The sequence below is a fragment of the Gadus macrocephalus genome, chromosome 1 (assembly GCF_031168955.1).
Source record: "Gadus macrocephalus chromosome 1, ASM3116895v1".
Lineage (NCBI taxonomy): Eukaryota > Metazoa > Chordata > Actinopteri > Gadiformes > Gadidae > Gadus > Gadus macrocephalus.
This window is the reverse complement of record NC_082382.1, coordinates 23,543,495-23,555,994: the sequence shown is the minus strand read 5'-3', so window position 1 is coordinate 23,555,994 and position 12,500 is coordinate 23,543,495. Positions and strand designations below refer to the sequence as shown.

General features: G+C 52.9%; 1 protein-coding gene across 1 annotated transcript; it reads right to left on the bottom strand.

Annotated features, from left to right (window-relative positions):
• Positions 1-4,011: 4,011 nt before the first annotated feature.
• wu:fa11c10 (protein FAM110A) lies at positions 4,012-11,955 on the bottom strand. The gene is made up of 2 exons (XM_060053155.1): positions 10,619-11,955; positions 4,012-7,320 (listed from the first exon to the last, which is right to left on the bottom strand). The coding sequence occupies exon 2, from the start codon at positions 7,308-7,310 to the stop codon at positions 5,610-5,612; it is 1,701 nt and encodes a 566-aa protein (XP_059909138.1). The 5' UTR covers positions 7,311-7,320; positions 10,619-11,955; the 3' UTR covers positions 4,012-5,609.
• Positions 11,956-12,500: the final 545 nt, after the last annotated feature.

The following is a 12,500-nucleotide window of genomic DNA, read 5'->3' as shown; positions in this document are numbered from 1 at the left end:
ACACCGGCCAGCCAACCAGAGACCTCATAACAACTGAGATACACCGGCCAGCCAACCAGAGACCTCAAAACAACTGAGATACACCGGCCAGCCAACCAGAGACCTCATAACAACTGAGATACACCGGCCAGCCAACCAGAGACCTCATAACAACTGAGATACACCGGCCAGCCAACCAGAGACCTCATAGTCTGGCTGAACGGAAGTGGACAGCGTCTATTGCCTAGCGTCGGATTTGGCCGCGACTCCTCCCCTTCCGGTTGCTGGCGTTCCCGTATTGTGCTCCCCCTCAAACTCGGAAATTAGGCAGTATGGCGAGTTTTGAAGAGGACTTTGACAGCGCTGTAAAGTTGGCATGTTTGGCTCTTTCCGTCGAAAATTGCAAAGAACTGCAAAAGATTTGCTTACAGCATTTGCTGAGGAAGAAAGATGTTATATTTTGCATGGACACCGCTGCTGCTTCCCGGGCTTAGCCCCGCCCTAGACGATTGTGATTGGTTTAAAGAAATAAAAACAGGCCCGCCCAGTTTCCCCACGGATAGATGACTCGAGGTAGCGTGGCTCCAGACCATTCTACTTGCTGTAGTTTGGTCTGGCTTTGCGAGACTAGAGACCTCATAACAACTGAGATACACCGGCCAGCCAACCAGAGACCTCATAACAACTGAGATACACCGGCCAGCCAACCAGAGACCTCACAACAACTGAGATACACCGGCCAGCCAACCAGAGACCTCATAACAACTGAGATAGGCTTGCTGGCAGGAAGACCCCATGAACACTGAGACATGCTAAGAAGCCGAACAAAAGACAGGCTAACTGATAAGTCCGGTTAACTAGCTGGAAAACGTCAGAATGTTTACATTTACATTGAGGGCGTTTAGCAGACGCTTTTATCCAAAGCGACTTACAATTATTGCATTTGTCAGAATAAAGAGAAAAGACAATATATCTCTGTCGGTACAGTAAGGATGTTCAATGTTCAGTGGCAATGTACAGTAAGGATGTTTGATGTTCACTAACAATCCCTAGGTTGACCCATTCCCCGTAAACAACAACAAACACCGAGACATCAGGGCCAGTGGAGACACAGGCGGACTGATGCTGATCCAGGCCAGGATGCTGTCCTGGGAAATGGGAAATGTGTGACTCCATATGGTACTCTGTCTGTCTATGGTCTCACACACACACACACACACACACACACACACACACACACACACACACACACACACACACACACACACACACACACACACACACACACACACACACACACACAGCCCAGAGGATGCGCACAGCCACATACTTATACACTTACACACACTCCAGAGCACAGCTGATCTCTCAGTAAACACGGACATATGGTGCGTCTCTGTGGAGAGAGAGAGAGAGAGAGAGATCATTACTGACATCCTTTGTCTCCACAGGGAACAACCGCTGAGGCATGTTGTAGGACACACACACACACACACACACACACACACACACACACACACACACACACACACACACACACACACACACACACATGTACGTCAGTGCTTATATAAGGACACTCTTCCAGGATCAGGGAGGGACAGGGTTCTCATGACACCGTGAAGTTATGTAAAGATGGGATCATCATCATCATCATAACAGATACTCATCTGTTTGGCCTCATGCTGGGCCGAGATCTGCTGCTGCTGCTGCTGCTGCTGCTGCTGCTGCTGCTGCTGCACGGAGCTACACCGTGCCGCTGGACCGAGTTCAGTCCTCTGCTCTTCCACACAGTGGTTTGATATCATCATCACCCCCCCCATTGCTCCCTGCTGCTCTTCCACACACACACACTCACGTCTTTTCGTCGCCATAAAGCAACTCAGTCCTCCCTGCGTTGACGTCGATACACCGAAGCCGACCAAGCGAGGAGTTACGAACATATGTCTCGCATTGTCTCGTCTTCTCAGAACATATCGCCGCCGTCACGGCGGCCATTCAGCCGTCTGAGCGTGTGCAAGACTTCAATGACCTCACTTCCATGACGTCAGCGGTCGCCTTGGCATCGCCGCTCCCAGCATCAGATTGGCCCACTTCCTCCCTCTCTTCATCCCTGCATCCTCTCCCACCCTCGCTCTCTAAAGAGAGACACAGAGAAGATCTAGTGTACACCCTTCCTCTCTCTCTCTCGCTCTCTCTCTCTCTCTCCCTCTCTCTCTCTCTCTGTCTCACCCTCTCCATCTCTCTCTCTCTGTCTCTCCCTCTCCGTCTGTCTCTCTCTCTCTCTCCCTCTCTCTCTCTCTCTGTCTCACCCTCTCCGTCTCTCTCTCTCTGTCTCTCTCTCTGTCTCTCCCTCTCCGTCTCTCTCTCTCTCTGTCTCTCTCGCTGTCTCTCCCTCTCCGTCTCTCTCTCTCTTTCTCTCTCTCTCTCTCTCTCTCTCTCTCTCTCTCTCTGCTCCCAGTGGAGCAGCCCAGCCCTGTTCTGTCTCATTAGGTCAGAACCAGAGACGTGCTGCTGGCGAGGCTGGCCCGCTCGCCCGCTTATCATCCACTTACCGCAAGATTAAATACAGCCGCACACTCTCACTCTCTCTACCACAAACACACACACACACTGTACATACAAGGGCACACTAACACACATACATACACGGGCGCACACACACACACACACACACACACACAAACACACACGCACAAGGGCACACACGAACACAAAGATAAAAAAATAACGTATAAGTGCTATGCAGAAATTTAAAGTTAACATACCTGGGACTAAAATGAGGCGACAGCAGTAGAATTTCTTGTGTTTCATATCTAAACGTAACCACATCATTTTTGCCCGACAGCATATCTTAAATTTCCATTTACCAACGTATTATTATATATATTATATTATATATATCTTTTGCACATTGTAGAAACTCGCTGGGAATAGATTTGATTTATTTGACTGCATGAGAGTAATTTTAGTTATCTCTTCACTTTGGCAATGTGAACATGATTATTTCTCATCATGCCAATTAAGCACTTGAATTGAGGCGCGTCCTAAGAGCGATGGGGCTCAATCAGACCGCGGGGTGAAAGCCCAGCGTGTGTCCGTAATAGACGTTCAGATGAGATCTGAGCCTGACACAACACATGCTCCTACTGAGCCCATCTCCAAACGCGATTAAGAAGCCTTGCCACGGAGAAGGCGTTTCCGGTTTCCACAATCTGCCTCCCCTACTCTATCTGCTGTTCATTCATTCATTCATTCTGATTTCACGCTGGAACCAAGCCCGATTACCAATCACTCACCTTAATCATATGAAGATATCGTGAATGCATCAGGCTCCATGTCCTCTAAAACTGTTTAATGTTTTCTTATGACTAACTTAAGGAGAATTTGTAGGCCTATATTCTGTCAAAGAAAAGGAAATGTTTTGCCTGATGAAAAGGGAAACTGCCTGATAATTTTAATGTTATTGTTTCTACTCAAGTTGTACATGGTGAATATTGTTCTTGGGCCATGCTTTTATACGGCAACAGGAAGTACAATAATTGAGTCTCATTTCCTGTTTCCTGTTTACTTATTTGCCCACGTGCAGCTTCCACGTATCGTCAGTCATCTCTAACCAAAACCCCATCTCGCCTGTAAGGAAGATTAGGGCTACATGTGATTATCTTTTTGGAGTTCTGACTTTAAAGTCAGAATTCTGACTGCAGCACTCAAAATAAATTCACATGTTTCCCTTTTCCTCTTCCATATTTCATTGGATGCCCGTCAGGTTTGCAATCGATTTTAGGATCTCATTGGTATTTAAGATCACTTCATGGACGAGCCTGAATGTAATCAACCGTTATCTTCAAACTAAATCTCGTCTTTTGAGTTCAGCTTCCTCTGAACCAAGTAGTAAAGAAACCGTCTGTTTTAGTGTATTTGTCTTATTATCTTGAGGTTTTTAAAAATATTAAACACATTTCCTGTTCTGTACGTTTTTCATGTTTTGCGCAAAGATGGTGCATCAATAAAGTTGGAGGGATCCCCACAAGCTGTGACTGGTGCCTTTATTGTGTTCGCAATTCCAGTTTTTTTCCATCAGTGCCGTTTACACTTGGGGGCGGTTTGTCCACAGGAGACGGAAAACAACGAGATCCACTTCTGCACACACAACCATACCGTTTTAAGAGAAAAACAACAAACTTTATTGCTTCTTCAAAATAAATAGGAGTCAGTCTTCAAACGTGTTCCTGAGAAGTGTTCTGAAAGCTCCTCCTCCTCCTCGTTCTTAGTCACACACACGCCGACGCACACACCTCATGGACCTGGTCATGTGATCGCCCATTCTCATCCAGCTCATCCAACCCACTGCCCTGGAATCACACCAAACTGTGTGTGGTGTGTGTGTGTGTGTGTGTGTGTGTGTGTGTGTGTGTGTGTGTGTGTGTGTGTGTGCGTGTGTGTTGTGTGATAGGCAGTGATTCATTGCTACTGTGCTCTTTGCTGAGATGAAAATGTGAATGTGTGCGTAAACCAACAAACTCTTGGTTTGCATGCCGACAGAAGTTCACACAACAGTCTTACAGACGTATGACCCACGCAACGGCTGTGTGTGTGTGTGTGTGTGTGTGTGTGTGTGTGTGTGTGTGTGTGTCTGCGAGTGTGTGTGTTTGTGTGCGTGTTTTCACAGTATATTGTCTCTCTATGTAAAAATGGCGAGTTGTGTTGTCTTCATGCATCGTTTATAGCTTAGATGTGAATTTCTCTTTTACTTCCATGCACACAAACACACATACACGCACACACACATGTACTTCCATGCACACAAACACACACACACACACACACACACACACACACACACACACACACAGTACCATGACATCAGGGACTACAAAAAGTACTACTACTTCATCATCATCAGCACCCTCAACATCATCGTCATCCGTCTATTATTGCTTTTGTACTTCAATACTCGTATACGTCTAGTAAAATGTAAAAAAAAGTGTCCTTTTTGTCCTCACAGAGTAGCCGTCCGGAGGTAAACAAAGAGTGTCCATCCTCGGCCAATGGCCTGCCTCGTTGGCCGTGATGTCACGCACCGCCGCTCTGCCGACCCACGCATACAAAGACAAAAATATAGATGTGTGGATATATATATACATTTAAACCGTGTGTATATATTATATCCCAAGGACCGGGGCCCTCAAGAGTCTCTCCAGCTTCGTCAATAAATATGATTGGTTTGAACGGAGCAGACGGGTCCGGATTCCGGTCCGGTCCGGTTCTCTGTTCCGGTCCGGTCCAGTTGCTAATCCGGTCCAGTCTCTGGTCTCCGGTCGCTGATCCGGTCCAGTCAGGTGTATGATCCGGTCCGGTCTCTAGTCCGGTCCGGTCTCTGTTCCCGGTATCTGATCCGGTCTCCAGTCTCTGTTCCGGTCTCTGATCCGGTCCGGTCTCTGATCCGGTCTCCAGTCTCTGTTCCGGTCTCTGATCCGGTCCGGTCTCTGATCCGGTCTCCAGTCTCTGTTCCGGTCTCTGATCCGGTTCGGTCTCTGTTCCGGTCCAGCCAGTCTCTCATGGATCCAAGTCCATGTCTTTGGTCCTCACCCTTCTCCATCCCCCCCCCCCCCGTCTCCCCCCCCGGTCTACACGTTGGAGACGGCGTGCGCCGCGTCCCGGGCCTGGCGGATGCCGTAGAGCCACTTGATGACGCGGGCGTTCCTCTCGATCACCGAGATCCCGTACGGCGCCCGCTCCACGCCCGGCCCCTCCCCGCCGCCGCCGCCGCCGCCACCCCCCTCGCCCCCGCCCTCGCCCTCGCACTCGGAGCTGGGCGTGCTGACGCTGCGCAGCTTGGACACGGACACGATGTCGGAGTTGGCGCGGCCGAAGCGCTCCACGCCGCCCAGCGCCTCCACCTCGCCGCGGTCCAGCCCGCAGTAGTTGAAGAAGCGCTCCAGGTCGGCCGTGGCGCGCGAGTAGCGGTCGCTCAGGTCCGACTTGGAGCGGTGCAGCGCCGGCCGCGACGGCCCGCGGCCCGAGCTGGCGTTGGAGAGCCGCGTGAAGGCGGGCGACGGCGGCGGGTAGGGCGGGGGCGGGGCCCCCAGGCGGGACGAGGGCGAGGTGGAGGAGGAGGCGGAGGACGTCCGGTGTGGTGGCGGCGGCGGCGGCGGCGGCAGGGTGGGCGGGGCCTGGGGCTGGGCGGTCTGCCGCAGGGGGAGGAGGGGCTTGAGGGGGAGGGCGGGGCGGGGGGGGAAGGTCCGGAGGGCGGCGGGGGGACGCACGTCGACGCGCCGCACCGCCATGGGGTGGGGGTGGGGGTGGGGGTAGGGCGGGGTGGCCACGCGGGGGGCCCGCACCGGGACGGGGGGGGGCTGCTGGCTGTCGTTGTTCCTGTTGTTGAGCGGGGAGGAGGTGGAGGAGGAGGAGAGGGAGGAGGAGGTGTTGAGGGGCTTGGAGGAGGAGGTGGAGGAGGAGGTGGTGTTGAGGGGCTTGGAGGAGGAGGTGGAGGAGGAGGTGTTGAGGGGCTTGGAGGAGGAGGTGGAGGAGGAGGTGTTGAGGGGCTTGGAGGAGGAGGTGGAGGAGGAGGTGGTGTTGAGGGGCTTGGAGGAGGAGGTGGAGGAGGAGGTGGTGTTGATGGCCTTGAGGTTGTTGAGCAGCAGGAGGTGGGGCTCCGCTGACAGGCTGCTGCCGATGCTCTTGGTGCCCGACGAGGGGGAGGAGCCAGACGGGGAGGGGGAGGAGCCCGACGGGGAGGGGGAGGAGCCCGACGGGGAGGGCGAGGAGGAGGAGGAGGTGGAGGAGGACGAGGAGCAGGAGGGGAGGGAGGAGCGGCAGGTGGGGACGGCGGTGACGGGGGCGTGGCCGACGTCGCCGACGTTGTTGATGAGGTTGTTGAGGATCTCCAGGTTGAGGGCGGGGCCTCTCCTCCCGCCCGTCCCGCCCACATTCCCTCCTCCTCCTCCTCCTCCTCCTCCCACTCCCGTCTCCGCCGTGATTGGTCGGCGTGGGAGCTTGCGGGCCGGGGGCGTGGCTATCTGGCCGCGCATGGCGGGCGTGAGCAGGGGCTTGCGGATGATGGGGGTCTTGGGGGAGTCGCCGGCGGTGGTGGTGTTGTTGGGGGCGGAGCCGCAGTGGGGGGGCTTGGCGGGCGCCTGCCGCGTCAGCACCACCTGCTGGCTCTTGACGTACTTGGCCTTGTCCGCCTCCAGCCGCTCCACGGCGCTCAGGCGCCGCGAGCCGGGCTCCGCCAGCGGGCGCCGGAAGTAGGCGGGGCCTTTGTTGAGGAGGCGGAAGGGCATGGAGGACATGCCCCCCGACGACGGGAACAGGGTCTCCACCGGCATTGTGCAGGGGCTGCAGAGGGGGGGAGACAGAGAGACAGAGGCCGTGAGACACGGGGACACTTCCTGGGACGTGGTCCTACCTACTTTAGTAGTCTTATTTAAGTATTAGTATTATATTAAGGGGGCCCACACAAAGCCCAGACTCAAGCCAACAGCCAACTGCCTTCATCCAACCACTCCGTTGCCTCTCGTCCGACCCGTTCGGCAGAAAAGTTGCATTGAAACACACCGCGAAGACTACTGCCAACTACACAGTAGCGTGGACGTTCTGCTCTTGAGCGAGATGCAATAAGTCTCCGTAACATCAGGTGGCGCTAGTCTCGTGGCGCTCGTCCGCCCCTCCCACACACCGCGCTGAAAACCAATCAGAGTATCCAATGGCTCCAATCCACAGACCGCCAACTCTCTCAGAGTTTGCGAGTTGAATCGGACCAGACACCGTCCGCGCGGCTCCAAAAGCTTCCAACACAGATGAACACACTGAACAGATTCGTTTCCGAACTCATCCGAGTCTCCCCAAACATTTCAGATGGCCAACGGTTGGGACAGTGTGTTCCACGTTTTAACATCATTCGATTGTTGTCGTAATCGTGACTCCTTGGATGTTTATCTTTGTGTTTCACTTTTCTCACTGCTTTGGCAAAGTGATGGAATGTTTCCTGTGCCAACAAAGCTCTTTGGATTTAACTGAGACAGAAGACAGAGAGAGAGAGACAGAGAGAGAGAGAGGGAGACAGAGACAGAGGCAGAGAGAGAGAGAGAGAGAGAGAGAGAGAGAGAGAGAGAGAGAGAGAGAGAGAGAGAGAGAGAGAGAGAGAGAGAGAGAGAGAGAGAGAGAGACAGAGAGAGAGAGAGAGAGAGAGACACAAACAGACAGATGGGGAGAGACAGAGACAGAGACAGAGAGAGAGAGAGACACAAACAGACAGATGGGGAGAGACAGAGACAGACAGAGACAGAGACAGAGACAGAGAGAGAGAGAGAGAGAGAGAGAGAGAGAGAGAGAGAGAGAGAGAGAGAGAGAGAATGAGAGATGAGGAGAGAGAGAGAATGAGAGACCGAAAGAGAGGGGGAGAAAGGGGGAGTATGGGTGTGAACAGTGAGTCTTCTGGTCAGGAGGCGTGTGAAAGAAGATCGCTCAGTTGTTTCCTTTGTGCTCCACGACAAAAAAACACCCCATAATACTCCTGAAGGGAGAGGGGGGAGGCAGGGGAGAGGGGGGAGAGCGGGACAGAGGGGGAGAGAAGGAGAGATGGGAGAATAGAGGACCAGATAAAGACTGACAAAAAAAACTATGTGGAGCATTAGGCCACTAACTAACTAACCAACTAACTCACCCACTCACTCACATACTGTTTTATCCAAAGCGACTTACACTAAGTACATTTGTGAGAAGAACGAGAAACAACAATATCGGTATCGCTGTCGGTACAGTAAGGATGTCCATAGAACCAAGTGCCAAGCACTAACAATCACTAGGTTAACCTATCCCCCGTATACAACATACAAGATACAAGTACTATTTTTAAGTGCCAGGACGTACAACAGGCCTATTCAACTAGCGGCCCGTGGGCCAAATGCGGCCCTCTTAATTTTTTTCTGGCCCGCAAGAGGTTGCATGCAAAAAATAAATAAAATAAAGGAGAAACATAGTTGCATGCAAATCAGGTTTCTGTTTGTAGCCGGTGATACTAGCCAGTATCAGTACCAAACAATCAGTAACTGGCATCACTTATTCTGAAAATGTTTAGCTCAACCGATACGTGTGAGTCTAGCTTTTCTCATATGAATGCCATCAGAACAAGGGCACGTTGCTCCATGGCCTATGAGAAGCTGCATGAGTGTCTCAGGATGAGCCAAACTAGGCAAACAAGGCATTGCAATCTTTCTCACTGACTCACTGGCTCAAAATGTCTCATATGTACAGTAGTTCTGTTTTGTGATGATTCAAACAACATTGTTGAATTCTAAACACGTGTCCAAAATATGTGAGAACAAAATCTTTTATAATGATACGATTAAAAGTGAAGAAGGAAGGAATGCTTCTGACAAGTTTATTCCATGTAGTAGTATTTTATATATTAAGTTAACACTATTTTAAGTACGATTTATTTGTAGCGATTCATTCACATAGTTTTACTCTGTGTGGCCCATGAACCCCCAGTGGTTTTCCTTTTCGGCCCACTTGTTAAGGAGGTTGAATAGCCCTGACGTACAACATACAATAAGAACAATAACTCACCCACTCACTCACTCACCCAGCAACTCACCCATTCACTCACCAATAGCCAACCAGACATCATCCTACAACCAATCAGACAGTATCCAACCAACCAACCAGACACCATCCTACCAGCCAATTAGACACATCCAATCAATCAACCAGACACCATCCAACCAACCAATCAGAGACCATCCAACCAACCAACCAGAGACCATCCAACCAACCAATCAGACACCATCAAACCAACCAATCAGAGACCATCCAATCAAACAACCAGAGACCATCCAACCAACCAATCAGACACCATCCAACCAACCAACCAGACACAATCCAACCAACCAACCAGACACCATCCTACCAACCAATCAAACAGCATTTCAGACAACTGGGCATCCAACAAGGAAACAAACTCAGAACACAGATGCATTTAGTTTCATCCGTCTGTCACAATACAGTGTGTGCGTGTGCATGTGCACGTGTGTGGATACATTCCCTGCCCTAGCGGGTATCAAACCCCAGACCCTGGCACCATTAGTGCCCTGCTCAACTACCGGACACCAGACAGGTCACGTGCCCCGTACATTGTACTGTATGGTGTTGTATTGTATTATAGCACTTAACTGTGTAGCAACTGCAGTAGCCGCTATCATTGCTGTAACACGGGGAATTGGTTAGCCTAGCGATTGTTGTACTCGCACTTGGTTCTGTGAACATCCTTACTGTACCGACAGCGATATATTGTTGCACTTCTTATGACAGATGTACTTATTGTAAGTCGCTTTGGATAAAAGCGTCTGCTAAATGCCCTAAATGTAAATGTGAATGTAAGACCCCCAGACCCAGAGAACCCCAGACTCACAGACCCTCAGACCCCGTCCCCGGACGTCCCTCCTGTGAAAGGGGCCGACACTCAGTGAGGCATCGCTGGGTAAAGACAGACATGTGACCCAGCGCTAGTGGAGCAGCTAGTGGATTAGCACCCTCGCTACGGCTCAAAAAAAACCACTCTTTAATACCCTCCCCCCCTCCTCCCCCTCTCCTCCCCCCTCCTCCCCCTCTCCTCCCCCTCTCCTCCCCCTCTCACCGGTCAGGTCCTCTTTGTTGTTGTTGTCCTTTTAACTTCTCTGCTCCCTCTTTTCTTCTCGCTCGCCCGACTCTCTCTCTCTCTCTCCGGTAGACCGGAGGGGGGGGGGGGGGTGGGGTCGCCCGGGGTCAGGTTCCCCCTCGGAGGGGAGAGGGGCCCCCCAAGACCCTGCCTCGTCCCGGCGGGAGGGGCCCCTGGATGTAGCGGGCGGGTGTTGGGGTGACAGAGTCCTTCCTCCCCTGAACCCCACCTCCTCCTCCCCCTCCTCCTCCCCCGTGCCTCGGTTATAATCCCTCCGACAACGCGCTCCTCGCAGCGGAGCGGAGAGCAGGAGGAGGAGGAGGAGGAGGAGGTGCTGTGGTCCTGGCGGAGAGGAGGCGCAGACACACCGGCGTAGGGTCCAGGTCCGGATAGAGGAGTCCCAGAAAGTAGACAACCAACAAGGACCTCTCTCTCTGTAACTCGGTCTCTCCCTCACTCTCTCTCTCTCTCTCTGTCTCTCTCTGTCTCTCTCTCTCTCCCTCTCTCTCTTTCTGTGTCTGTGTGTCCCGGTGTCTGGCTGTGCAGGCAGAAACACACGCACACACACACACAAACACACACACTCGTTCAGACACACGGATTGCACGCTGCACGGGTTTCGGGCGAGAGACTCTGTTCCACAGCGGAGCGAGCGAGGCGGGCTTTAATAGACTTTCCCGGCTCCACCCACCCGGGCCCCTTTCGGCCACGCCCCCTCGGCCGAGCCCACCAATCACACGCCGGCTCGGGAGGCCTCGGCAGGGCAAGCGGGGAGGAGCCCACATGTGGGAGCAGTGCTCTCATTGGCCGGTGCCGGCGAGAGCCCGACCAATCGCGTCCCCTCCCCCCCCCGCAGACAACAAAACAGTGAGTGGGGATTTTCATTCAAATTTAATTCTTTGAAAGGGAGAAAGGGAGAGAGGGAGGAGGGGGGGGAGAGAGAGGGGGAGGGGGAGACGACAGAGAGAGAAAGGAAAAGAGAGAGAGAGAGAGGACATAGAGAGAAAGGAAGAGGAGGGGGGGAGAGAAAGGGAGAGAGAAAGGGGAGAAACAGCTGCAATCTCCAACGTTCACTTGCATCACACAGAAACACACACACACATTACACACACACACACACACACACACACACAACTACTCACACAAACACACACACACACGGCCTGTGTGGGTCTTTGTGTTGCGGTGGAGCGGTGGGGGAGGGGAGAACAACAAAGACGGCGCACAATAAACAGATTCTCTTTAATGAAAACTTTGGTCGGGACGCACAGAGCCGCCGCCGCTGTCTCCTGTCTCCTGTCCCCTGTCTCCTGTCCCCTGTCTCCTGTCCCCTGTCTCCTGTCCCCTGTCTCCTGTCCCCTGTCTCCTGTCTGTCCCCTGTCCCCTGTCTGTCCCCTGTCTCCTGTCTGTCCCCTGTCCCCTGTCTCCTGTCTCCTCTCTGTCCCCTGTCTCCTCTCTGTCCCCTGTCTCCTCTCTGTCCCCTGTCTCCTGTCTGTCCCCTGTCCACTGTCTGTCCCCTGTCTCCTGTCTGTCCCCTGTCTCCTCTCTGTCCCCTGTCTCCTGTCTGTCCCCTGTCTCCTGTCTGTCCCCTGTCTCCTGTCTGTCCCCTGTCTCCTCTCTGTCCCCTGTCTCCTCTCTGTCCCCTGTCTCCTGTCTGTCCCCTGTCCACTGTCTGTCCCCTCTCTGTCCCATGTCCCCTGTCTGTCTCCTGTCTGTCCCCTGTCTGTCTTCTGTCTGTCTCCTGTCCCCTGTCTTCTGTCCACCGTCTGTCCCCTGTCTATCCCCTGTCTGTCTTCTGTCCCCTGTCTGTCTTCTGTCCCCTGTCTGTCTTCTGTCCCCTGTCTTCTGTCCACCGTCTGTC

Coding starts and splice junctions, on each gene's coding strand:
- wu:fa11c10 (XM_060053155.1), bottom strand. CDS start 7,310: ATGCCGGTGGAGACCCTGTTCCCGTCGTCGGGGGGCATGTCCTCCATG.